At 37.7% G+C, this 23,220-nt stretch overlaps 4 protein-coding genes and 1 long non-coding RNA gene across 7 annotated transcripts; 3 read left to right on the top strand and 2 right to left on the bottom strand.

Moving 5' to 3' along the window:
* Positions 1 to 4,018: 4,018 nt before the first annotated feature.
* Positions 4,019 to 6,462, top strand: LOC105159149 (F-box protein At1g47056). Its single transcript, XM_011076105.3, has one exon. It carries the CDS (start codon positions 4,343 to 4,345, stop codon positions 5,951 to 5,953), a length of 1,611 nt encoding a protein of 536 aa, XP_011074407.1. The 5' UTR covers positions 4,019 to 4,342; the 3' UTR covers positions 5,954 to 6,462.
* A 399-nt stretch (positions 6,463 to 6,861) lies between these two features.
* LOC148788862 (uncharacterized) lies at positions 6,862 to 8,318 on the bottom strand. Of its 3 annotated transcripts, XR_016064937.1 has the most exons (4): positions 8,162 to 8,318; positions 7,866 to 7,973; positions 7,722 to 7,782; positions 6,862 to 7,085 (listed from the first exon to the last, which is right to left on the bottom strand). It is a non-coding gene; the product is annotated as an uncharacterized LOC148788862 (long non-coding RNA). The 3 variants fall into 3 exon arrangements; XR_016064938.1 differs by lacking the exon at positions 8,162 to 8,318 and having other exon boundaries at positions 6,862 to 7,229; positions 7,866 to 8,089; XR_016064936.1 differs by lacking the exon at positions 8,162 to 8,318 and having other exon boundaries at positions 7,866 to 8,073.
* A 1,830-nt stretch (positions 8,319 to 10,148) lies between these two features.
* Positions 10,149 to 13,550, top strand: LOC105159146 (protein RER1A). The gene is made up of 3 exons (XM_011076104.3): positions 10,149 to 10,639; positions 13,041 to 13,221; positions 13,333 to 13,550. Exons 1-3 carry the CDS (start codon positions 10,275 to 10,277, stop codon positions 13,387 to 13,389), a joined length of 603 nt encoding a protein of 200 aa, XP_011074406.1. The 5' UTR covers positions 10,149 to 10,274; the 3' UTR covers positions 13,390 to 13,550.
* Positions 13,551 to 16,517: 2,967 nt separating this feature from the next.
* Positions 16,518 to 18,726, top strand: LOC105159145 (uncharacterized). Its single transcript, XM_011076103.3, has 7 exons — positions 16,518 to 16,965; positions 17,162 to 17,215; positions 17,298 to 17,429; positions 17,535 to 17,643; positions 17,732 to 17,773; positions 17,854 to 17,910; positions 18,010 to 18,726. Exons 1-7 carry the CDS (start codon positions 16,823 to 16,825, stop codon positions 18,559 to 18,561), a joined length of 1,089 nt encoding a protein of 362 aa, XP_011074405.1. The 5' UTR covers positions 16,518 to 16,822; the 3' UTR covers positions 18,562 to 18,726.
* A 589-nt stretch (positions 18,727 to 19,315) lies between these two features.
* LOC105159144 (low-temperature-induced cysteine proteinase) lies at positions 19,316 to 22,983 on the bottom strand. The gene is made up of 5 exons (XM_011076102.3): positions 22,409 to 22,983; positions 20,699 to 20,934; positions 20,461 to 20,601; positions 19,864 to 20,313; positions 19,316 to 19,777 (listed from the first exon to the last, which is right to left on the bottom strand). The coding sequence occupies exons 1-5, from the start codon at positions 22,893 to 22,895 to the stop codon at positions 19,682 to 19,684; spliced, it is 1,410 nt and encodes a 469-aa protein (XP_011074404.1). The 5' UTR covers positions 22,896 to 22,983; the 3' UTR covers positions 19,316 to 19,681.
* Positions 22,984 to 23,220: the final 237 nt, after the last annotated feature.

The raw sequence follows: 23,220 nt of genomic DNA, 5'->3' as shown, positions 1-23,220 counted from the left end.
ATATGCAAATTGCAGTGTTTATGGTACTATATGATACATATATATATGTTAAAATATTAATATTAAATGATTCTCATTTTTAATATGTTAAGTTTTTATATAAATTTTTGTTTATAAGAAAAAATGCATCAGTCATGAAATATTTTACTATCAATACTCTATAATTAATTTATTTTTTCTTGAATTATACATCAATATTATGCAATAATTATATTATATTTGTTGTATAATTAACTTAAATCTAATTAATTTTAATTTGAGCTAAAAATTAATTCCCAACATCTTTGAGGGGGAGGGAGGGACGGTAGGTGTGGTGGATCAGAGTTGGAAATCTTTGGCTACTGTGTTGTCCAAGTGTGATGTGACCCATGCTTCAGGACAATTTGCTTAAACAAAGTCATAGGGGTAAATTGGCTGTCGTACCATAAATTATTGTCACAATCGGCTCTAGTCCCATCCCTCATCCCCCCCTTTTACAAAACAACCTTAAATACATACGCCATCATTTTCACCACCATTTCCCATTCATATATACATTTATCATCACTTACTTTTTTCGCAATTTTACAAATTGGTTCCTGTAACAAAAAATGGTTTTAAGAATAAAAGTTTCAAGATTACTCAGCAATTGGTTTGTGTTAACCCATTGATGTTACTCTTGTGCCAAGAAAATGTTGATTCCTTACAATTACCTGTGGTGGGCAGGGAAACAATAGAATGTTCGGTAAGGATCATGCCGGCAAGAAAAATTGAATTACCCCAACTTACGTTTTGATCTGTGTATTAATTAATTTTTATTTAATAACGTTCTGATTTTTTATGATAGTACATCGATTTAAAAACCATGCCTGCATGCAAGATCGATACATAATTCTTCTTGATGGGTTTATGGGATATTGTGTGTACTAATTCTTTATTTTTTGTACCAAATTACAAATAAAAATTGTAAATTGTGAAAAGGGGATAGAGGTGTTTTGCAAGTTCTTTAACTGATAAACGTAATTTTCATGACACATATAATGTGACCAGAAACATTGCATCATTAAAAGAATCGCGTGGTAATAATGAGACCAAAGTAGCACTCAAACTACCACTACTTAAGAGTAGCCACAGCAACCAATTCCAATGATTCACTCACCAAGAAAACAGGTACGTCTACGTACTCCAACCAATTTCCTGTCTCACAAAATAAATAAACACGGACTTATAATCTACCACATTCAAAAAACTCGGCGCCCCCTGCACGAACCTCAATTCCATTACACACCACAATTCCTCTACTAATATTGCTCATGCTTCAATTGCAATTTACTCTTTAAAGAAGAAAAATACGATCGAACAGAACAAATGTTTGTGTAGTTTTACCCAAATCAGATCATATCAGACGTTCGTATTGTTTTACCTCCAGATTAGATCATATCAAAGTGTATATGATTCGATATGAATTCACTAATTTCAATTAGTATTATTTGTTAAAAAGTTACTAATTTTGACACGTAAATTTATATATGATTTTAAATTCAAACGGCCTAGAACTTTAGAAAGTTATAATTGGGCCACCCCAATAATTCTAAGGAATTGGTTTTTCAGGCACACGAAACAGTTTTTAATCGAGCAGTCATAAAGGAAATTTTAATATCTGTTCAAGAGCTTTCAAAGTTACAAGACAGCTTATAGTACAATACGAAATGCCAGTTGGCCCAGTGGACAGATTACAAACTACATTGATCATCATCATGCATGATGTTATTACTGTGTATTTTTATAATTATGATGTCGGAAAACCAGAATCTACTGATGACAATAGATAACCTAAATCATTGTAACATTCTTAATGTACTCTCCACCCATGATTTGCATTACAGCTCTGGTAAGGTAAATCAACAGCACATTAACGTGTTTGCTAACTTCAACCAGGTTGTGAATGAGAAGATTTCATGTAAAGATACCAAACCAATTAATCTCTTAGATCAAAAGGGAAGTTTTAATTGGGTCGGGTTAGAGAATATCCAAATTAATTATATTGTATATAAATAAATTATACTCAACGTATAATTCATTCTATGTAATCACACCTAGTCTGAACACAAGAATTTGTATCAGACAATGTGGAAACCAACAATGATCTGAACAGAAAAGTCTTAGTCAAGGGCATTAGTAAGCCTAAATTGTCAACTTGCTAGTTGTTCACCATACATTTGAGTGTGCAAAATGAAAATATCCATAATACTACCAACGGACATCATTAAAATTACTTTTGTTAATTCGAAATCGAAGATTTAGATATGAGTGTATCAATGCAAAAAATAATCAGATTTTAATTTTCAACACATGATCAATGGCTTACAAAAATGATCTTCAATGCAGTTTTTCTACTGAAATTAAAGTCCACGAATAATAATGAGTAGTATTCAACATCCTCTGAAATATGTATATAAAGACTCTACTCAGATTAAGGAAATTAAAAACACTAATAAAGGATAAAATAGCAGGTAATCAAGTCTCAAATAAGTCCTTTAATCATATAAAGCAGGGTAAAATAGAGAAAAAGTATAGAAGAACATAAAAACCCCTTTGTAAAGGTCAAAATACCAAAATAGGACAAGATCAGCTTATTTCGACATTAGGGCGGATCCAATCCAATTTGATCCGACCCGCTATCCTATACTAAGGACAGTTAATCGCTGAGTAGATAATGGCCAAGATCTCACAACGTGAATTTATTATACGAGTACGAACGCTTTGGACCCTATGTAATTGGGTGAATAGTCATAAGGGCAAGTATATTGTTTTAGAAGGCTTCTTTTATGAAGTTTTAGCTTTTCGAATTCTTTCATCCTAACATTAGACTGATATAGGTATTGGAAAATTATCGTTAAGGACCTCGTAGGGAGTCTAAGGTGTGATCTTTTATCAAGTATCGTGTCACCTGTTCGAGATCAGAATCGCCTAAAAGACCTGGAGTCGGATTAACATAAATCAGCTGCAAAATTGAATGAAACCCACGTCCAATCTCATCTTACCTTCAATGAATGAACATACTTTGTTATTGGGCTCAAGTATTTTTGGATGTGAGAGGCCCACTATTTTCGAACTCCAAACAGCTATTGGCTCCACGATGTTTGGATGTGAAAGGTCCACTATTTGTAGAAAATTGGAAACCCAATAGGATGGTTTTGGGCTGAGAAGCATTTATTTTTGAATCATGAGAAGCCCAAATTAAATCGACGTTCGCCCTATTAGATAAATGTTTAGAAAATTATTTCTGCCCTATTATTAAAAGTAATTGTTTACAGTTAATGACACATCACTAATAAAATAATAATTTCAGAAAAGAAAAAAGAAAACTAGCTGGAGGAATCCGTGAGTCAAACTCAGTCACTTATTCTTTTCAAATTTTCTGTAGTTTATAAAGAGGAAAAGGACAAAGTCAAATGACAGAATAATATAAGATTAGGTATTAAGGTTGAACAAACTTTACTATGATTTTGTCCATAAATTATAGTGGTGGTTCCAAGTCCAACTTTAACTGCTTCAACTCTTGGTGATATTTTGTGAGCCAAAACAAACAAGCACAAGCATTAATCAATGGGAGTCTTCTATGCTCTGGCAGCCATAATTGAATAACTCCACAACACGAACATAGAGTTCAATTCGTGGGGGAATATTAATCATCCTCCACACCCAACCTCTGAAAAATTATAAACTCACTCAACCTCTTCTTTTCAAAAATTGAAATGCCATAAGAAGACTTAGAATTTATGTTACATTTTGTCAGTTTTATTAATTTCAATTTAATAGCCCATCTAGGCTACTAATAAAATTTCATTCCATGCTTATTTATCTTGGAGTCGAAAAATAATTTTTTTTCTTTGTAAATTTCTATTTTAGGAAAAGAAAAATAGAAAACAATTACAAGTTAAATAAATCGGACAAGAAAAGAAAAAAGAAGAAAATGGTTTTGGGTCAAATCAAATGAAAATTTAGTAATATTTAGGGCATACGGATATATCATGTAAGAGGAATTGAATATGGAGTGGAACTAGAAGGGAAGCTAACACTCAAGCAAATAGAACAAATGGGATTGCCCGCACTCAACTCCTAACCCAACCCAGATGCCTAATGATGATCACAAGAATTTCCTGTCAAGAAAAGACAATCCGAAAGTTAGAACATAAAGCCCTTTTTGGCAAAGTCTGAATTGATTGCCTTTCCTTCTCAGAACCAAGAAAGAAGACAAACTACTGATTTCTGCAGTTGCCCACCGTAAATAACACCGTCTGGGAGCAGAAGAAACGGGTCAAAAGCCTTCGCCTCCGCCTCCGCCGCGTGCCCGCCGGGAATGGGCCAGTCAGCTTCTGTGTCGAGGCCCAGATTCTCCAAGTCCGCCACCGTGATCTCCCCGCCGGCGATAGACACGGTTTCGGCAAGTCCTGGTGGCGTTATGTCCGACTTGGATGACGCCGTCGCTGGAGAGGACTACACTTTGAATCTCCCAGATGAATGCTTGGCCTGTATTTTCCAGTCACTTTCCGCCGGGGACCGGAAACGCTCCTCCTTGGTTTGCCGCCGTTGGTTGACAGTCGAGGGGCAGAGCCGCCACCGTCTCTCGCTCAACGCACAGTCGCAGCTCGTTAACGTCGTTCCGGGATTGTTCTCTCGCTTCGATGCGGTTACTAAGCTAGCCCTAAAATGTGACCGCAGATCTGTTAGCATTGGCGACGATGCGCTGATTCTGATCTCGCTCAAATGCAGGAATCTCACGAGATTGAAGCTTCGGGCCTGCCGCGAGCTCACCGATGAAGGGGTGGCTGTTTTCGCGGAGAATTGCAAGAACTTGCAGAAATTTTCTTGTGGGTCTTGCACCTTTGGGGCTAAAGGGATGAATGCCTTACTCCAAAATTGTGCTTTTCTTGAGGAACTGTCCGTTAAGCGGTTGCGTGGCATTACTGATGGGGTTGCAGCTGAACCCATTGGGCCAGGAAAGGCTGCCGGAGCTTTGAAAATGATTTGTCTAAAGGATCTTTACAACGGGCAGTGCTTCGGGCCGCTGATTGCTGGGGCAACGAGTTTGAGGAGTTTGAAGTTGTTTAGGTGTTCTGGGGATTGGGATAAGTTGCTTGAAGTCATTGCTGATACAGTTAATGGGCTTGTGGAGGTTCACTTGGAGAGGCTTCAGGTTAGTGATCTTGGTCTCTCGGCTCTTTCACATTGTACAAATCTTGAAATACTGCACTTGGTAAAAACACCTGAGTGTACGAACATTGGACTGATGATGATCGCTGAGAAATGTAAGTCGCTTAGGAAGCTCCGTATTGATGGATGGAAAACTAATAGAATAAGTGACGATGGATTAATTGCTGTTGCTACTCATTGCCCTATTTTGCAAGAATTGGTTTTAATCGGTGTGAATCCTACGCATTTGAGTATAGAGAAGTTGGCTACAAATTGTCAAAATTTGGAAAGGTTAGCATTGTGTGGGAGCGAAACTGTGGGAGATGCAGAGATCTCGTGCATTGCTGCAAAATGTATTGCGTTGAAGAAGTTATGCATAAAAAATTGTCCAATCTCGGATCATGGCATGGAAGCATTGGCTGGTGGCTGTCCTAATCTGGTGAAGGTTAAGGTTAAAAAGTGTCGTGGGGTGACCTCAGAGGGAACTGATTGGTTGAGGTCAAGTAGAGGTTCACTTGCAGTGAATTTGGATGCCGTTGAGCCTGACCTGCCTGATGTAGGCATTAACGAGCAGGAAATTGGTGGTGCTGATATTCCACCAATTGATGGCCTAAATGGGGAGGTTAATGTTGCATCAAACAGTACCGGGAGGTCAACATCTTTTAAGATGAGGTTAGGGTCTTTTTCAGGGAGGAGCTTGGTGGCTTGCACCTTCAGAAGGTGGTCAAGCTTTGGTGGCAGGTTCCGTAATAACTTGGGAGGAAGCAACGCTGATTAGCATTGGTGAATCTGGTTCACCATACTTATTGTGCACGTTATTGATGCCTTCCTACATTCATTACCATCGACAATTATGACCAAGCTTACCCCTTCTGCTTGTTTCTTAAGTGAATCCTCTTGATGTGAGATTGGAAACATTGGTTTCATAGGTTGAATAGGAAAGAAAACACGGCACTGAGATCTCTTTGTTGTTGAATTTATGCAGGATACTGTAATGACTTGCATGATTTACCTTCTTTAGAACTGCCGAAGATGTCATCATATGCTAGATAATTTGGTGCTGAATCTTACTACTGATTCCAATACTTTCAAGGGGGAGTTATAAGGACAAGTGAGTCCATTCTTTTGTTAGTCTGAATTTCTGCATATGGTCACTCACAAAATATAAAGCAATTCTTCACTGGGATTAGTAGTGATGTATTCTGCGGTTAATTTTCCACCAGAATCAACAGCTCCAATCCTCTATGTATTGTATGAAATTAATGTTCATTTTCCTCATTTCTGTCACCTGGTGAAACAAGCACTGAATAGTGATGGTCGCTTCTCTGAATCCTTATATCTGGGATGATGTGTCATTCAAAATTCTATGTTTCCGTCAATCCACTTTTGGTTGGTTTGAGCCAACTTTCGCATGTTCTGGAGAATGGTTCGTCCCAGACTTTGTGCTAGGAAACAAGCTAAATGGTCTAAAGATTTTGCACAAGTGTTCCCTCTAGTTTTCTCACTAGTTCATAATTATGTAATCATCCTGAGATGTTTTTCATCCATCAAACGGAGAATAATACATCAGGGAATGCAATAATTGTATCCATCTTAATTGACTGCTCTAGAAAGCACTGATATCTTGTAATGAACGTGTATTCAAATTTTTTAACTTAACACAGAGATAGTGATTGTATCTTGTAATGATTGTGTACAGAACTAATTTTATTAAAAAAAATGACTAAATCTACCAATCGAGTAAGTTACATAGCTAAAAGTGCTACCGACTTAAAATTACAGGACAAAAAATGTAATTTTGCCTACTTAATAAGATGATGCTTTTGAGACATTGAAAAGATTAATCATGGAAGCAACGGTAAGAATACCGCTCAGTGGTGCTCGTTCCTGGATGCTGGTAAAGACTCTCACTGCGAATCAGACAAATACAGGATGAGAGTTCACGGACTCTGTTATTTCGCAAAGGTCATAATAAGATACCCAATAAACTCAATCATGGAACCTCCAAAGTTCATTAAAGAGGTCAGAAAGCTAAGTTCTCCAGTACTTTTGTTCTGCTCAAACAACAATCAGAACTTGTTACAACAAAGCAACATAAGGTGTAACCCTGCTTGCAGCAGCTTTGAAAAAGAACTGTGACATCCAAAAGGAGATATTAACAATGTTAACATATCTGCTGGTTTTGCAGATCAATTAGATTGACAGATAGATCCAATCAGAGATAATCTTTGGAACAAGGCTAAGGTATTCCCATATGCTTGTCTCCACAAAACACATCTTTATATTTCTCAAAGTTTTACTAGAGATATATAACTTTTCCTTGATCAATGGAATCACACAATGTTTTGGCTCTGTACTTTACAGGCAAAATTTATGTTTTTTGAACTTGTTCAGATAAGTTTCTAGGTCCACCTAAAACTTATTAGAGAACGGATGCTTGAACCACACATGACACTTAGATTCACAATCTAAATCGCCATCTAATTCTAGAATATCTGATATTATGGTGAAATAATATCTGATAAAATAATGAGAATTCAACCCACCTTGAAGCTTGCCCATATCTGTGGAATCCTTGCAAAGAAAAAAGATTGCGTGCTGGGAAGCCTGTTGAATTCATTTCAATGAAACCTCAGTTACAAAAAATTCCATGTATTTGAAGAATAGTAGACAGGGGGTAGAGAACTTACATATAGAGCTTCAAAAAGAAAGGGATTAATTTGACCAGCTAAGATGGTTGGAGCTCCCGCAGAGTATCTATCGTTGAATTGTTCAGCTGCCACCCATGCAGGAGAACCCTAAGAGGATGAAGTCTAATCGTTATTGTCAATTCCATGTAGATTAGGGACATATCATAGAAGATTGTTACAATGTGAAAAATGAGGTAGAAAGATTGATTTAGACACGACAATTTAAGGAATTTTTGGATCACAATTCAAGAAAAAATGATTTTTTGAAGAATCAAGATGGGACAGTGATGACCTACCAACAACAGGAACTATTTGCACCATATCCTGAATCTGGCAACAAGAATGATCGAGTAAATGTGGTTGAGCATCAAGGAATGGAATAATTAGGGAAAAAAGGTAGAAGACCAAGAGGTTTAATAATTAGAGGCTTCAAGATGTATTAATTTCTTTAGGATCTTTTTTCAATAAATAGAATGTTAATCTTTCTTATCTCAATATCAAATAAAATCGTCTTTATTACTACATCACCTTTGAGACGGACCGAAAATGACTTTATTGGGGTGTCATAAGCAACACTTCCAAGTCAAAAGGAAAATGCTTTCTTGATGTGTCATAAGCAACATGCCGAAATCAAAGAAAATTAAAAAAGAATAACTTCCTTGACCGTGTCATAAAGGACACCCTGAAAAATGGCTTTCTAAGGGGTCATATGTAATAACCTAAAGACAAAGAAAATAAAAAAAAAATGGTTTTCTTGAAGTGTCATAAGCGACACCTCGAAGACAAAATAAAAACGACTCCCTTTAGGTATTATACACAACACCCCGAAGTTAAAGAAAACAAAGAAAAAATGATTTCTATGAGATTTCATAAGCGAAACCCCGACGTCAAAAGAAAAACCACTTCCTCGAGGTGTCATACATGAAACTCCAAAGTCAAAAGAAAAGCAAAATATTCTCCCTAAGGTGTCATAAACGCCAACCATAGTCAAAGTAACTATCAAACAATTTTATGATTTCACCCCAAAAACCATTCATTGAAAATTATGAACCACATCAAGAGATAAAATCAAGAAAGCGGGAAATAAGGAGGATTGAGGAGAAACCTTTTTATCATGACCAAAATTCAGGACGAGGCTAGAAGTCCCTATTAAATGCAGGTCGAGGAGCACGACGTGACATAACACAGTGCGACGCAACACAAGACAGTGCAACGTGACGCGACACGACACAATCCTCAAATGTTGGCTCTAGACGACACAGTGCGACACGACACGACATAGCAACTGACGCGATGCAACCATATGGTTTGCTAGGCCCTCTTTATCCTTGTGGTAACGTGCGAGGTCGGGGGGAGGAGGGAGCAAGTGACGTTGCTCGCCCACCTTCCTTGATGAGGGACAAAGACGAACACGCGAATCGTGCTCAAGATCAAGCTGCATGTGGTTGCATTCAACCTTGAAGCATTTGATGTCCTACAATGAAGCCTCGACTGGGGGGCTATAAACGACTCAAATCATCACTTCGGACAATGACGAGGCTAGAAACATTTTCTCAACAAATTCGATTCTATCAAAATTTCAAGGGAATCCAAATGACTCTTGGACAAATTGCTAATAGCTTCAGTAACCTCATCCTGAAGATCATCAATTTTTCCAAGCCCAAAGAAGAGTTCGAGATCATGATTTAATTTCTAAATATTCTACAAAAACTTAGGAATTCTAAGGATTGTTGAAGAGTGAAATATATCACATCAAATAAGGCAAAAAAAACATTTCACAAAATAAAGATCCAATGTCAAACTTATCAAATCAACATGGCACAACAAATTACTGAAATAACCATAATCAATGAATCTCAAGCCTCAAGCAAGTAGTATTTTACTTTATCTACCTTAAATAGCATAAATCTTTATTAGTATAAATACCCCTCTCCATTCTCTCATTAAAGAAAAGGATGGAAGATTTGTATGAAACTTGGGTGTATATGTGTTAAGTCGCACTTCTATAATACAAATTTAATGAATGTTGTTTTTTTTACGACAAGAATATGATTGCGGTATACAAAACATTAGATTTTGGTTTAGGAAAAGGAAAGATTAATTAAATTAACCATAACCCACTATTTCTAGATAGTCCATTTGAGATGGGTAAAAATTGTTGTATAGGTAAAGTAATGGGCCTGTTGTTTGAAATGGACCTAACTGGACAAGCCCATTAGGACGTCCATAATTTGTGACCGTCGGTTGCCTCTCTGTCAGTTTTAACAGTTAAAGAAACAGAAATAAGTCATGCGAAAGAAAAGGCGTTTACGGTTTCCTCTCTATAATACTGTTTCTCTTTCCAAACTCATTTTCCCAAAATTTAAATAAATTAACCCAAAAAAAGATAAATAAATAAATTAAAACAAAATGAATATGGGTGGCGGAGCAGGCGTTGCCGACGACAATACCGCGCCGTCTGCCGTCACGCAATTCAGCCACGCGGTCTGGCGGCGGTACCAGCACTTGCTGGACAAATCGACGCCCCTGGTGCTGTACCGATGGATCTTTCTAGCGGCGATCGCCTTCGTATACGCGCTGCGCGTCTACCTACTGCAGGGGTTCTATATCATCACGTACGGCCTGGGAATCTACATCCTTCAACTGCTGATTGCGTTTCTGTCGCCGCAGGTGGACCCCGAGATCCAGGAGCTGACTGATGGCCCCTCCCTCCCCACGCGCGGTTCCGACGAGTTCCGCCCCTTCGTCCGCCGCCTCCCCGAGTTTAAGTTCTGGTGAGATGAGATCTCTATTCTTAGTCCATTGATTCTGCACATGATTGTCCTTGATTGGCGTTTCTGTGTATTGGTCGTACGTAAATCAAGTTGCAATTAAATTAATCGAGTCTTATGCTTTCTCTAGGATGTATAAGAGTCTATCCTAGACCAATTTGAGGCGTTGATCGATGATGATTTGAGTGGAAAACTGAGGCACCTTGAGTTATGTGGTGTGCCTTGGGAGTCATTTTTGAGTTCAGATCATACGTTTGGGTAATTTTAGCTGGGAGAAAACGTATCACATATTCGAATGTCGATCAGCTATGCACCTTGAGATGTTGGGCTAATCGCCTGGTGACCCTTTCCTGTTTGTTTGAAGATTTCATAGGTCGAATACAAGGTCTTTTGGTCATGCGAGTATGTGTTTGAACAATAAGTGTTGAGAGAAATCGGTGTTTCTGATGTATCTTTGTATTGGTTTAGTTAGTATACTGAAATGGTGAATAGAGGACTGGGAAAATGTGGAAGTGTTCTTGACATTCACTGAAACTTTAGGGTGATCCTAGTTAATTCCATAATATTTTGACATGAACAGGTTTCTCTTGAGGAAACCTTATTATTTAACCAAGAAGGTTTCATTGTTTATTTTATCTGATGAAGTATTTCTAGTTCCATACATGATGAGCCAAACTCTATGAATTAAAATGGCTGTGAGAACCGAAATGATTTAGGAAATGGACTAGAAAGAGACAAAAAATTGAAAGCTGAAGGAGATGGAGAGGAAGAGAAAAAGGAAGATCATCATGCATTTGATTGACACATTTGTTGATGGTTGGAATTGGCATCAGATTTTAATTGAGAATTCAAAACTAGGTATTTAGTAAATGTGTTCACCCGAAAAAGAATGGTTGAGAAACCTAGTTATTCATGCTTTACTTATAGGCAATTGCTTGTTTGTAAGGGAATAAATATTTGGAATGAGAATACTTAGCATACACATCCAATGATCGCAGCATGGGACTTGATTAAAGCGTACACAGGGAGAAAAATATGGTGACTAACTACTTTACCAAATTATGCTTGATCTTTACCCATATGTGAATCATATCCCGTCTTTGACTGAATCCATGCAACTCGAGCCTATTTTATATGTTGAAGCGAGGGTATAAGTATCATTAATGTTCTGTGACAAGAACATAGTGGTATATGTGATATCAATGAATTGAGGTCGCAATTTGAATCAGTCAGACTTGTGTCCTGAAAAATTTGAAACGACAAAGCTAATATAAGTTTGAGTTTTCAAGGTGTCATACTTACTTTGGGTTTCTTACTTGAAATTATAATGTCTAATACTCTGATATATATTTTAACTTATACCAGTATCAAATGTCAAATTCTATATCTTCAGGACCTCAAATTTCATAAGTCACTGTCTGATTGCTATCAACATCACCTCTTTGAAATCCTTAAGTAGCCATCAAGTTGACTGCCTGGTGAAATTTCCCTCTTTTCCTTCTAATTGACTCCACTTAACAGCCAAAACGATACATCCACTTGATAGGAATAGAAAGTGTTCATTTGGTAAAACCAAACCAAAGCACAAATTCAATACTCCAAGACGTCATACCAAATAGCAAATTGAATTAATCAGTTTGATTACTTCTAAATCTTTTTATGTATTTCATGTGGTTATTCAGTTCAGTTTTTTTTTCCTTAAAATATTTAGCACTACTTTATCCGATTTTAACTTCAATGTCTCTTGTCTTTAGTTGAAGTATTTGCTTTTTGCAAGCCATCGTCTCTGTTGCTCCTTAAAAGTGTCTCTGTCATCTCTGCAGATGGTTAATATTTTGAGTGAGCTATTCTGAAAATTTACCACATTCATTATAGATTGCATTAATACCATGCGAGGTCAAAATAATCCCTTTTATATTGCAAATCTGCTGCGTCTATGTAATAGCATTTTTAAAACTCTTTGTTATTTGTTTCCTTGTAGGAAATGATCTTGTTAAACAGTTTGCACTCATCTTGCGTTATGTTACTGGCCATGAAAATTCACTTCATTCTGAATTATATTTGTTTAATCTGCTCTCTAAGAGCTTAACTTTTTAGATAAGGTGGTCATTTAACATGGTATCAGTCACACCAGAAAGAGGTCCTAGGTTTTAATGTCATTGCCAACGCATTTATGAAAGAAATGTTTCACGAGCAGGGTTTGGAATCACATGAGGGAGGCGTGTTAACATATTAAATATTAAATGATTATCTTATGTAAGAGTTTAAGCTTTTAGATGAGGTGGTCATTTGACAGAAGTTACAAGATTCTAATTGAGTTTTTATCTTTTGACTTTTACTGTCATGAGGTTCTGATCTTGATCTATGAAACGGATAATTAATCGTTTGATATCGTCAATTGCAGGCATTCGCTGGCAAAGGCTTTCTTCTTTGCTCTTGTGCTGACATTCTTCAGCGCCTTTGACGTGCCTGTTTTTTGGCCAATTCTGCTATTCTATTGGTTGGTTCTGTTCATTTCAACAATGAAGAGGCAAATAATGCATATGGTTAAATATAAATATGTCCCTTTCACGTTTGGGAAGCAGGTATCTCTCAGTTACCTATGCTTATAATTCACTCTATCTGCTGTTTTAATTCATGATTTTTACTTTTTTCATGTTCCTCTTTTGTTAAAACATTCCAAATCTTCTCCTCAGCGTTACGCCGGGAAGAAGGCAGCTCCAGCCGATGAGACAAACAGTGGCAGGCCTTAATTTCCATGTAGAATAGGGCTTTAAGTTCTGAAGATTACACTTTTTGTTAGGGTCAAAATTTGATTTTCAGTATTGTATTCTTCTAGCATTCTGTTTAGGCACGATCAATTACATCTGTAATACTAGTGACTGTTATTTTAAGTTCTTTTTCTTGTGTTTAAGCTGCCCACTACCTTATCTCCTGCAGTCGGTAACATATGTAACTACTGCCACGATTTTGGTCATCAAATTGCTCTCAAATGTGATAACTAAGTGGTTCAGTGAGAAGCTTCCGCTAGATTACATTTGTATGTGCTTCCCTGCCTTTAAAATTCTATGAATTTGGAAAAATCTGATGTATTTGATTGCAAACTGTGGTCCTGTATTTAATCCCAAAAAAAATGTAAATTGTCTACTTCATTGGTGTTGCAATCGCAGTTGGTTGTGCTGCTTGCAGCCTTTCAGACAAGTGCCTTTCAGCCTAAATATAAAATTTAATTGATATTGCATTCTTGTTCTTAGCCTGAGAATTGCTGCCTCCGTGGGACATGAATGTTTCAAGTTTTAGGCGGCTTTCCTGTTATGGCACACCCCTCTTAAATTTGTCGTCCAGATCTAGGGTATTATCTCATGACTGGCTGAAAAGAATGCTAATGCATATATGAGCTGTGGCAGTGACTTACCTATGTCTATTGTGTGGTTCCGGATCAGTTAGGATTTTCTGATTTAAATCCACGTAGCATCTTGTTTTTGCAATTTATATGCATATTCCTCTTAAATATACATATGGCAGAGATTTATGTCTGTAATTTGTATATGAAGTGAAATACAAGATGCATCATTAGTTCATGTATTCAGAGTACATGAGCCGAACTGCTTCTGAATGCCATGTTTCTTACTAGTCGGATATGGTTTTCTGTACAAGTGTGGGAAGATCAAGATTGGTGTGATGGCACCAATAGGATATTCTGATTGAAATGCTGCATATCCTAAAAGATAAGGGAAAGCAGGGCAAGGTATTATTGGAGGTACCCAAGGGCCACGGCATTGATGTCCCTATAGAAAGGAGTGGCACGCTCTTCTACCCTACAACCGGTAGTCGTCAAAGTTTCTTTACTAGCCTCCATATTCGGGTGCACTATTCACCCCTTGGGCTATCATTTTCAAGGTACCATATTTATGTAGACCTTACAAACTCATAAAACATTTAAGTCTTGCTAATTGCATACAAAGCAGTCTGCTGATGGCCCGACTCCTTAAAGACGATATTTCTGCCTTTAAACTGCAGCTTGTTATGAAAATGATGAGGCGCTGAACAGTTGCACTTGCTCTTGAATTTGTAGCAAAAAGATAGAATTCAAAAGGTGAATGGGGTCTCCTTACCATGTCTGTGATGGATACTCTGCCACTCATTGATGGACTTGGTGGAGGACCACCATTTACTGCTCTCGTGCGACTGAACCCAACTTTCCCTGTGCACGACTTTGGAGTCTTGTTCATACTTGTGCTTTCTAAATTGTATATTTTTACTTCTTTTTTTAATATTTTTTTTGGGGTTTTAATACCTAATTTTGCTGTTAAATGTTTTTATCTGTTTTTTCTTATCCCTTCACTGTTTTTAACTTCACTGCTGTCTTAAATAAGACAGACTAGACTGTATGTAGTAACAGTGTTGTCACGGTAGCAGAAAGCAAGGCTGCAATGAAGCTCTAGTTTATGGGCAAAAGTTGTCACTCTGTTTGAAGAGATAAAACCAATCCACTTTTATAGGACCACAGCAACTACGTGCCATATGTTATCAATGATGCAAACTACTGCTAAACAAAGGCTTCTTTTTCAAGGTTGGGGTTTTTATTACTGTACATTGCAGTTTCTAAACATGCAACAAAAAATTGACAAGAAGATAATTTACATAGCTTGAGCAGAACTGGAAATATCTCAATCTGTGGACGTTGCTTGGACCTAAATCTACTTAAAAATCTTGCAATTTAGACAAATCTGGTCCACAAAATACTGTCACTCTTCTTGCATTAAACTTGCCAAGTTCTGCCTGTGCTTTGTCCCTGAAAGTTAGCTCATTTGTTTTGAGGTTGATGAACATTAATTTTTAGGCATTAAGTGAGACAGGTTAGTAAGGAACATCCTGCTGGCTCTTTCCTCATCATCTCTCCCACTTTTGCTTGTTTGCAAGTGAATGTATAGAAGAAAAATATGTCAAAACTCTAGTTTGTTATATAAAAGTTGTCTTTTTTTCTTTGGCCTATTGTTGTCAGTGTACTGCTCATCGGAACTGTTAGTGAATGTTGCGGTTAAACTTGTCTTCTGCAAGAGAACATAGTACTATCTTGAACTTCCTTACATCCAAGCAAGAACTTTTGTGCCTTCGGTCACGATATAATGATAGTCCCAAAAAGTCCATGTCAACATGTTGTAACACAGCGTAAATCGATACTTAACAGCTTCATCAACATGGTTCGTACTTGTAAAACTTAGATCATATTGTCGGTTGTGAAACACCGTGATTTGTTTAGTAACTTCAACTAAGCTACAAAAACCTTATCATAAATTCTTGGTGCAGACAGGAGGAAGCAACCTGGAAATGATGGTGTCCAATAACCACCAGCATGTTAGCAGCATTCTCTTATTAATTCTGATGGGATCATTATGCTGAAATGGAATGTTCCGAAAACAAGATTGATGATTGATTGACAGATGATTTGCCCACATGATTATTACACTGTTAAGGTTTTAAGTGAGTTTGTTCTGTTTTGGGTTTCTAGCTTGAGAGAAGCTGGAAATATGACCACATGTTGAAGTTAAAATTCAGAAGTTACAGTTTGTGAGCATATGAGAAGAAGACTGTAATGAGCCCTCAATTTATATATATGAACAAAAAATTGGATAGAAGACTGTAATGAGCCCTCAATTTATATACATTAACGAAAAATTACATCCAATCTACTAAGATTATTTGTTGCCTTCTAAGCTTACAAACTTAAAAGTGGTTCATTTCCAGTGTAGGAAAATTGCGCCACATTTAAATAAATAATCAAGAATTAACTAATCCAGACAAACTTTTTGAGTCTGGGAGAAAAATGTCACTGTCAAGATGTTTGGATTTCCATTTATTTATTACAAGGCATTCCTTTCCTTTTGAAGCCGTGATCAAATTCCCACGACACACAAAACAAAATGCAAACGAAACAAGAAAAAAGAAAGATGTTCAAGAAAAACATTAGCATGTAATGAAGTTTAGCAGTTTGCTTATGTAAATTATTGTCTCCAAACGTACATTACAGAGTTGGAAATCCCAGTGGGCTGGCCACATAATTTTCTCTTTCTTTTGCTCTTTTTTACCCCTTTAATTCCGGGCAGAACAAACACTCGCAAGTTGGAGTTTCTGTTATCTTAACTTGTGCTTTTTCTCTTCCTTTTTTCCGTCCATCATTGAGCAATGGAAGGTGGGCTTCCCATGCTTAACTGCTTGCTGCAGCATACACTCAGAAGCCTCTGTGCATGTTCAGATTCTTCCACCCCTTCAAAGTGGGTTTATGCAGTCTTTTGGAGAATCCTTCCAAGAAATTATCCACCTCCAAAGTAAGCACCTTCTCTCTCTAAATATACATATCTGTATGTGTGTGTGAGAGAGAGAGAGAAACTGTAGCAAATGTCAATCAATAAAGGAACCCCTTTTGGCATCATGCTATTTTCACTGTTCTTGATTCTTGATTCAGTTGTTTCAAAGGTTGTGAGGTATTATCAGGGTTCAAAAATGTCCTTGGATCTTTTGCAGGTGGGATCATGGAGGAGGCATGCTTGATCGAGCTAAGGGAAACAAGAGGAACTGGTATATTTTCTTGAAAAGTAGGCTACTCTACGTCCCGGTTTTTACTTCCCATTTATCATTTGCACTTTTCATTTTGGTTCAGGATTCTTGTGTGGGAAGATGGCTTCTGTGACTTTTCTGAGTGTGAAAGAGCTGGAAATGGATATGGAAAGGGGATGTTTGGTGCTGATCTTTTCTTCAAAATGACCCACGAAGTCTACAGTTTTGGAGAAGGGTTAGGACTCTGGCTTTTCTTCTTGAATAATTGATAGACAGACAAGGATTCAAGAATACTAATACAAAGCTTTAATGTTTTCTTATAATGTCGTTTTCTTGGCAGATTGGTGGGAAAAGTTGCCTCAGATAACAGCCATAAATGGGTGTTTAGAGATAGCTCAACAGAGAATGATCCCAACTTTATTTCTTCATGGAATGTAACCATTGATCCTGTAAGAAAATATGACTTACTAGGAAAACGGGTCTCCTTTTTAAATAGTTTTCACTGCCTGATTTCTTGAAATTTTTGCCTGTTAACAGCAACCAAGAGCATGGGAAGCTCAGTTCAGTTCAGGCATTGAGGTTAGAAATAAAATGGCTGTCTGAAGATTTCTGCTTTGTTCTGTTACATCAATTTTTGAGATAGTTCCTATATATGGCAGACAATAGCAATTATATCAGTGAGAGAAGGTGCCATCCAACTAGGCTCATTTCATAAGGTAGAGTGTTGTACTAATATGCTCCTTTCTTCTCTATTTGTCCATGAATGTTTCCCGCAATCTGCAGAAACTTTGAACAAAGGTTGCTGATTGATACAGGTTGTTGAAGACCTCAACATGGTACTGAGCATAAAAAGAAAGTTCAGCTACATACAGAGCATACCGGGGATATACACCATACAGAGGCCGTACCTACCTGTCCAGAATCCTAACAACTTTAATCACGACAATCCCCATGGACTAATGCAAACGAACGGAGCATTGTCTGGATTTGATGATAAGCAACAAATGATAGGTTTGAAAAGGCAAAACTACGAGAAATCAGATGATTCACCTACTACGTCCATCTACTTAGGGTACAACGGCACACAGAGTGGCTATTCCGGAGCACTGCCATTGTGGTCTATTCCACCGCTTTTGCCCTCCATACCCTACAACCTTGGAGCATTTTTCTCCAAGATTCCTTCGGTTCCAGTACCATATTACGCTCCCGGAGTCATTGATCATGAAAACACATTGCTCAATAGCACAGATCATGAATACCGTGCGACATTTGATGAAATCCCGGCTGTTTATGTTAAGGTGGAAGAGACACCCTGTGTACAGGAAGAGGAAGGTGAAGAAGAAAAGCCAAGAACCTTGAACCAGTAACTGAGATTGAAAGATGGGTTGGTGGGTTTAGGATCAGAACCTCAAAATAGAGGAGTAGAGAAGTGTTGAAATTCTTGATTGATCAGGTTTGTAGCTTCATGGTTTGTAAGCAAGTGTTGATATTATGATAGAGTTATGATAATAAGAAGTGATTATTGCATCAAACCTTCTTATGCTATACATATAAAACAAAAAATGGAGATTTAGGAATTTGTCGTCCAACAAGAACACAAGGCATAAAACAGTTGCCCTTTGGATTTTGAGGGAAGCGTCATATAACTTGTTTTAAGCTTTAGATTTGATCTATCTGCCCATTTCCTCATTTGGAATATTTGGAAGGACAAAGGAAACAGAAAGTGAAATAAGCTTCTGAGTTGACACCCGTGATCCCTACCTAAATGTGATTCTCATGATCAAGAAAATTAAATTAAATGTAGAAGATATATCTAGAGTTTTAATTGTGACAAATTACATATGACTTGTATAAATCTCAGAAACAAAATTAAACATGCAGGAGTCATTGTTTCATCTCAATATTACTACAAGTGTGATGTGCAATTAGTGTAAAGCTGGGATTATGAGGACAATAAATTAGAAATACATAGTATTACATTATCGGATGCGTATTTTATGTGATTACGAAATGTATAAACTTGGGAGAAGCTTCCGCTTCCTTTGTGTGTATCAAGAATTTGGCATTGATGTCATTTTGGACATTTTTGTGGAGCATATGATAAAAGAAATTGAAATGAGGTATTCCAAATAGAAAAGGGTCTTCCCCATATATGAATCAAGTACAAATTGGAGTACAAACACAATTATGGATATGAGCTGCTTATTACCAAAGCAGCCACTTCTTAATCATAAAGAAAATGGAACTGTACAGGAACTAATCAGAAACTGTAGAACAAGGACCTGTTTCAGTTGTTCGGATTCAAAGGCAGAGAAACACAGACAATAAATCATGTACAAATCAGCTTCTTCTTAAAACCGACGATTTCACCTCAGCAGCAGATGAAGTTTCGGAAACACGGTACCTGAAAACATCATCTAGTTCCTCCCCCTATGATCTGAGTTCCAGGAACCTCCTCACCTGCCGGGTCAGACTTCAGAGAGTTTCTCAAGAGCTGCTCTTCCTGCCTTCTTTGCCAAACGTCCCAACTGGTTTGGCAAGAATGCGTTTCATTGCCTTCACTCCAAGCGGATTGTCCTTGCTCTGCACCACATTAACAATGTCATTTCATAAGCAAGAATGGAAAATGTACCTTGTAAAAACCATAGATAGGATTTAAGGTTACTCACAATTGAGCAAGTTCCAGACTGAATGTGGCACACGGGGTACTCATGCGGACAGCAACTGTAGTGGTCTTCGCAGCAAGTGGCACCCTCGAGTGGGCAGCATCCCCATGCAAAGCAGTAGCCAGAATATTCATAAACGCAGCAGCAGGTGGTGCTCTCAGGGCATTCGTAGTAGTCATCACAAACAGAGGGTGGTGTGACAGGAGATGGAGGAGACGGACCAGGGTTAGGAGGATTTGCGCCTGTCTTGGTTGGGTAAGAGGGCTCTACAGCAATTCCACATAGACCCGTTCTCACTTCCACATTACGCTGCATCCGAATGTAGCCCTTCTCCCCCCAACTTGAACCCCAGGAGTTCCTCACAATCCAATAGTCCTTACCGTTTTCGCTGCCATACCCAACAGCAGCCACCCCGTGGTCCAAGGAAGTTCCACACTTCCCTGTGAATATACCCTGTGGAGAATCGCAAATACAATAACAGATTCATAAGATACACTGACAAGAGGACTAACCAAGCGACTCGAAAACGAATTAAGTTCCACAACCACAGCAACATCAAACTTCCAGGAACACCAACACGTTATTGTGGCAGAAACTTACTGATTCATAGAGTTGGAAGTCCCTCCCACCGGCTTCAATGGCAACACTGACAGGTTGATTAGCAACCGCCTTCTGCAGTGCCTTTTCATTGTTCTCAGGTACGTCTTCGTAACCATCGATCGATACAACTTTAGCATTTTTCTGCATATTATAGCAGGGGAAATTGTTATATCCCATCTTTCGTTTTGATAAAACAAGTGTATTAAGAATTTCCAAGAAAGAAACCAAACAAACTAACCCTGAATTGGTCACATCTGCCATCCCTGGCTTTGTAAGGATAATCTTCCTCGGAATCAATGCCACCATTTTTGATAATGAACTCGAAAGCATAGTCCATGAGACCCCCATTGCACCCTTGATTATAGGAAGTATCACAATCCACCAGCTCTTGCTCGGAAAGTGAGGTCAAGTTCCCAGTAACTATCTGGTTTATACCTTCAACAGCAGCAATCGTAGAGAACGCCCAGCAACTCCCTTCAAAAGTTCAAATAATTCAGTAATACAATAATAATTAAGATTCTTGATTCCAACATTTCAGCAACACACCCGACATGGAGCCCGTATATAGTACAAGTAAAAAATCATGAAACCCCTGAATGTCAAGGAAATCACAAAATAATAAAGCAATCTTCGCATTTTTATTCAAGCCAAGCCGACACCAATGATGACATGGTATCAGGTATGACCCATTTTCAATTCTACTTTCCTGATTGAAACCCAGAATTATAACCGACTTTCTTTACCATAAAAAATAAATAAATAAATAAAAGGAAATCATCATTTAGCTAGGATCGATATCATTGTCAAGATTTTTTGAAGATACGCTAGAGCCAAAAACTCATCTGCCTAATTGTTACAATAGTTCAATGAGTTCACCTACTAATATAATAATTCAATACATATTATCAATAAAGGAAACTTATTATATATATACTGAATAGAGGGAACATTGTCGAGGCCTTTATTAAATGGGGTGGAGCCAATGTACCACAACACCCACAAAAACAAAGACTTTATGTATGATAAGTGGTGGTAGGTGGGCGCCACCAATGCTCTCTAAACAACAAATATCTTAAGCAGATAATTATAACAAGAGGAAATTTTAACAAATCACACGGATATTGTGTGTGTATTACATTTGTTGTATAATTAATATATAATTTATAAAAAGCGATATATTTGCTACGTAATTTATTTGATTTGAATACATATGATTTGAATAAGAATTTTTCTTATAAGCAAATTCTTCACCCCTAAATCTGCTCTCAAAATCAATAAAACAATTACCTCTAAATTTTCCATTTTCTTATTTTTGAGTAAACATAAGTGCTGGATATAACCAAACTCCAAGACTTGTTAAGTAATGGTAAAAACCAAACCTTTGACTAAACAATTGTAATATGAAGTTACCAACAAACATTAAACTTGCAAGAAATGGTCAAACAATTTCAATTTTTGTCTCAACAAGAAAAAGGGAAAAAAAAAAGATTATAAAAAGAAATTAGCGCTTTTTCTAAATCAGTTTCGCTGTCAATTTACACTTAATTATTGTGTGGAAAACGTCCATCTAATAGAGCACTAATAATATTTATTTGTCAACATGTCATTAATCAACACTTGGAGAAAGTGGCACCCCAATCATGTTCCATTTTAAATAATTAGAAGAACAATTTTTAGGTAAAGTAATCGCGAACCAGCTGTCATTTACCATAATAGCCGCACACCAATCAATGATGTTCCATTTATTATTTTAAATATAATATTTATAATAAAATGTAACGATAAAGTAGAAATAATATAGCCGTCAATCACATGAACATGAGATCGTCGTGAAATCGCTGTAATTAGCCCAAAATTTAAAGTCGTCGCAACTATAATTGTCAAAACAATATAAATGTATATTTGTACAGGTTCAAATAAAAATGAAAAAGGGAAGAAAAATGGTTACCGCAGCTGCCTTGATCTTTAACGGGAGCAACAGCGCCTTTGGCTCTCCAGTCGATGGAATCTGGCAAGCTCTCCCCGACCTTGGGCGCATAGCGATCGCTCTTCGTGCTGGTCAAGCGGCGTTTGCCGTCGGGTCTGGCGCCGAGAAACGTCTTCCGGTACTCCTCGTTGGTCAAATCGGCGAAGCGATTAAGACCGAGCTTGTATGTCCGGCCACCCAAGGCGTTCTGCTCGTCTATGTACCTCAAGTTATCCTTAAAAATCTCGAACCTCCTCTCTTTCTCGCCGAGAGCATTGTAGGACTTGCCGTGCTTCATCAGCCACGACTCGTACATGGACATGACCTCGTCGTGGGACCGCAGGCCCGGCCCGGCGAGGTGGTTGTTCTCGTCGTATGTTATGATGGACATATCGGAAGCCCATGATGTGGCGAGGAACAAAGAGAGAAAAAGAGACAGCGCAAACAAAGATGGAGAGTTTGTCGCCATGGTTCTGATTCTTTTGGGGTAAGAAGGAATGGAAAAAAGTGGGGTGGTAGAGGGAAACTATAAAGGCAGAATGGAGGGACACTATGGGAAATTAATAATGAATCGTTTCCCTTGATGTTTGGGATTCTTTTAGATGTTGTATTTTTAATACATGAATTTATGGGGTAATTATTAGTGAAAATAAAAGGAAGTGGGTGGGGTGGGGTGGGGGCATGTGGATGAGATGTGATAGGTTGAGACTGAAAATTGAGGCAGCCAAGTTGGAGCGGATTGAATTTTTTATTGTGAATTATATTTTATTTAACATATATACATATTATATATA

Source organism: Sesamum indicum, linkage group LG3, assembly GCF_026168435.1.
Source record: "Sesamum indicum cultivar Baizhima isolate 11 linkage group LG3, ASM2616843v1, whole genome shotgun sequence".
NCBI lineage: Eukaryota > Viridiplantae > Streptophyta > Magnoliopsida > Lamiales > Pedaliaceae > Sesamum > Sesamum indicum.
The sequence above is the reverse complement of the archived record's forward strand: the minus strand, read 5'-3'. Positions and strand labels throughout refer to the sequence as shown.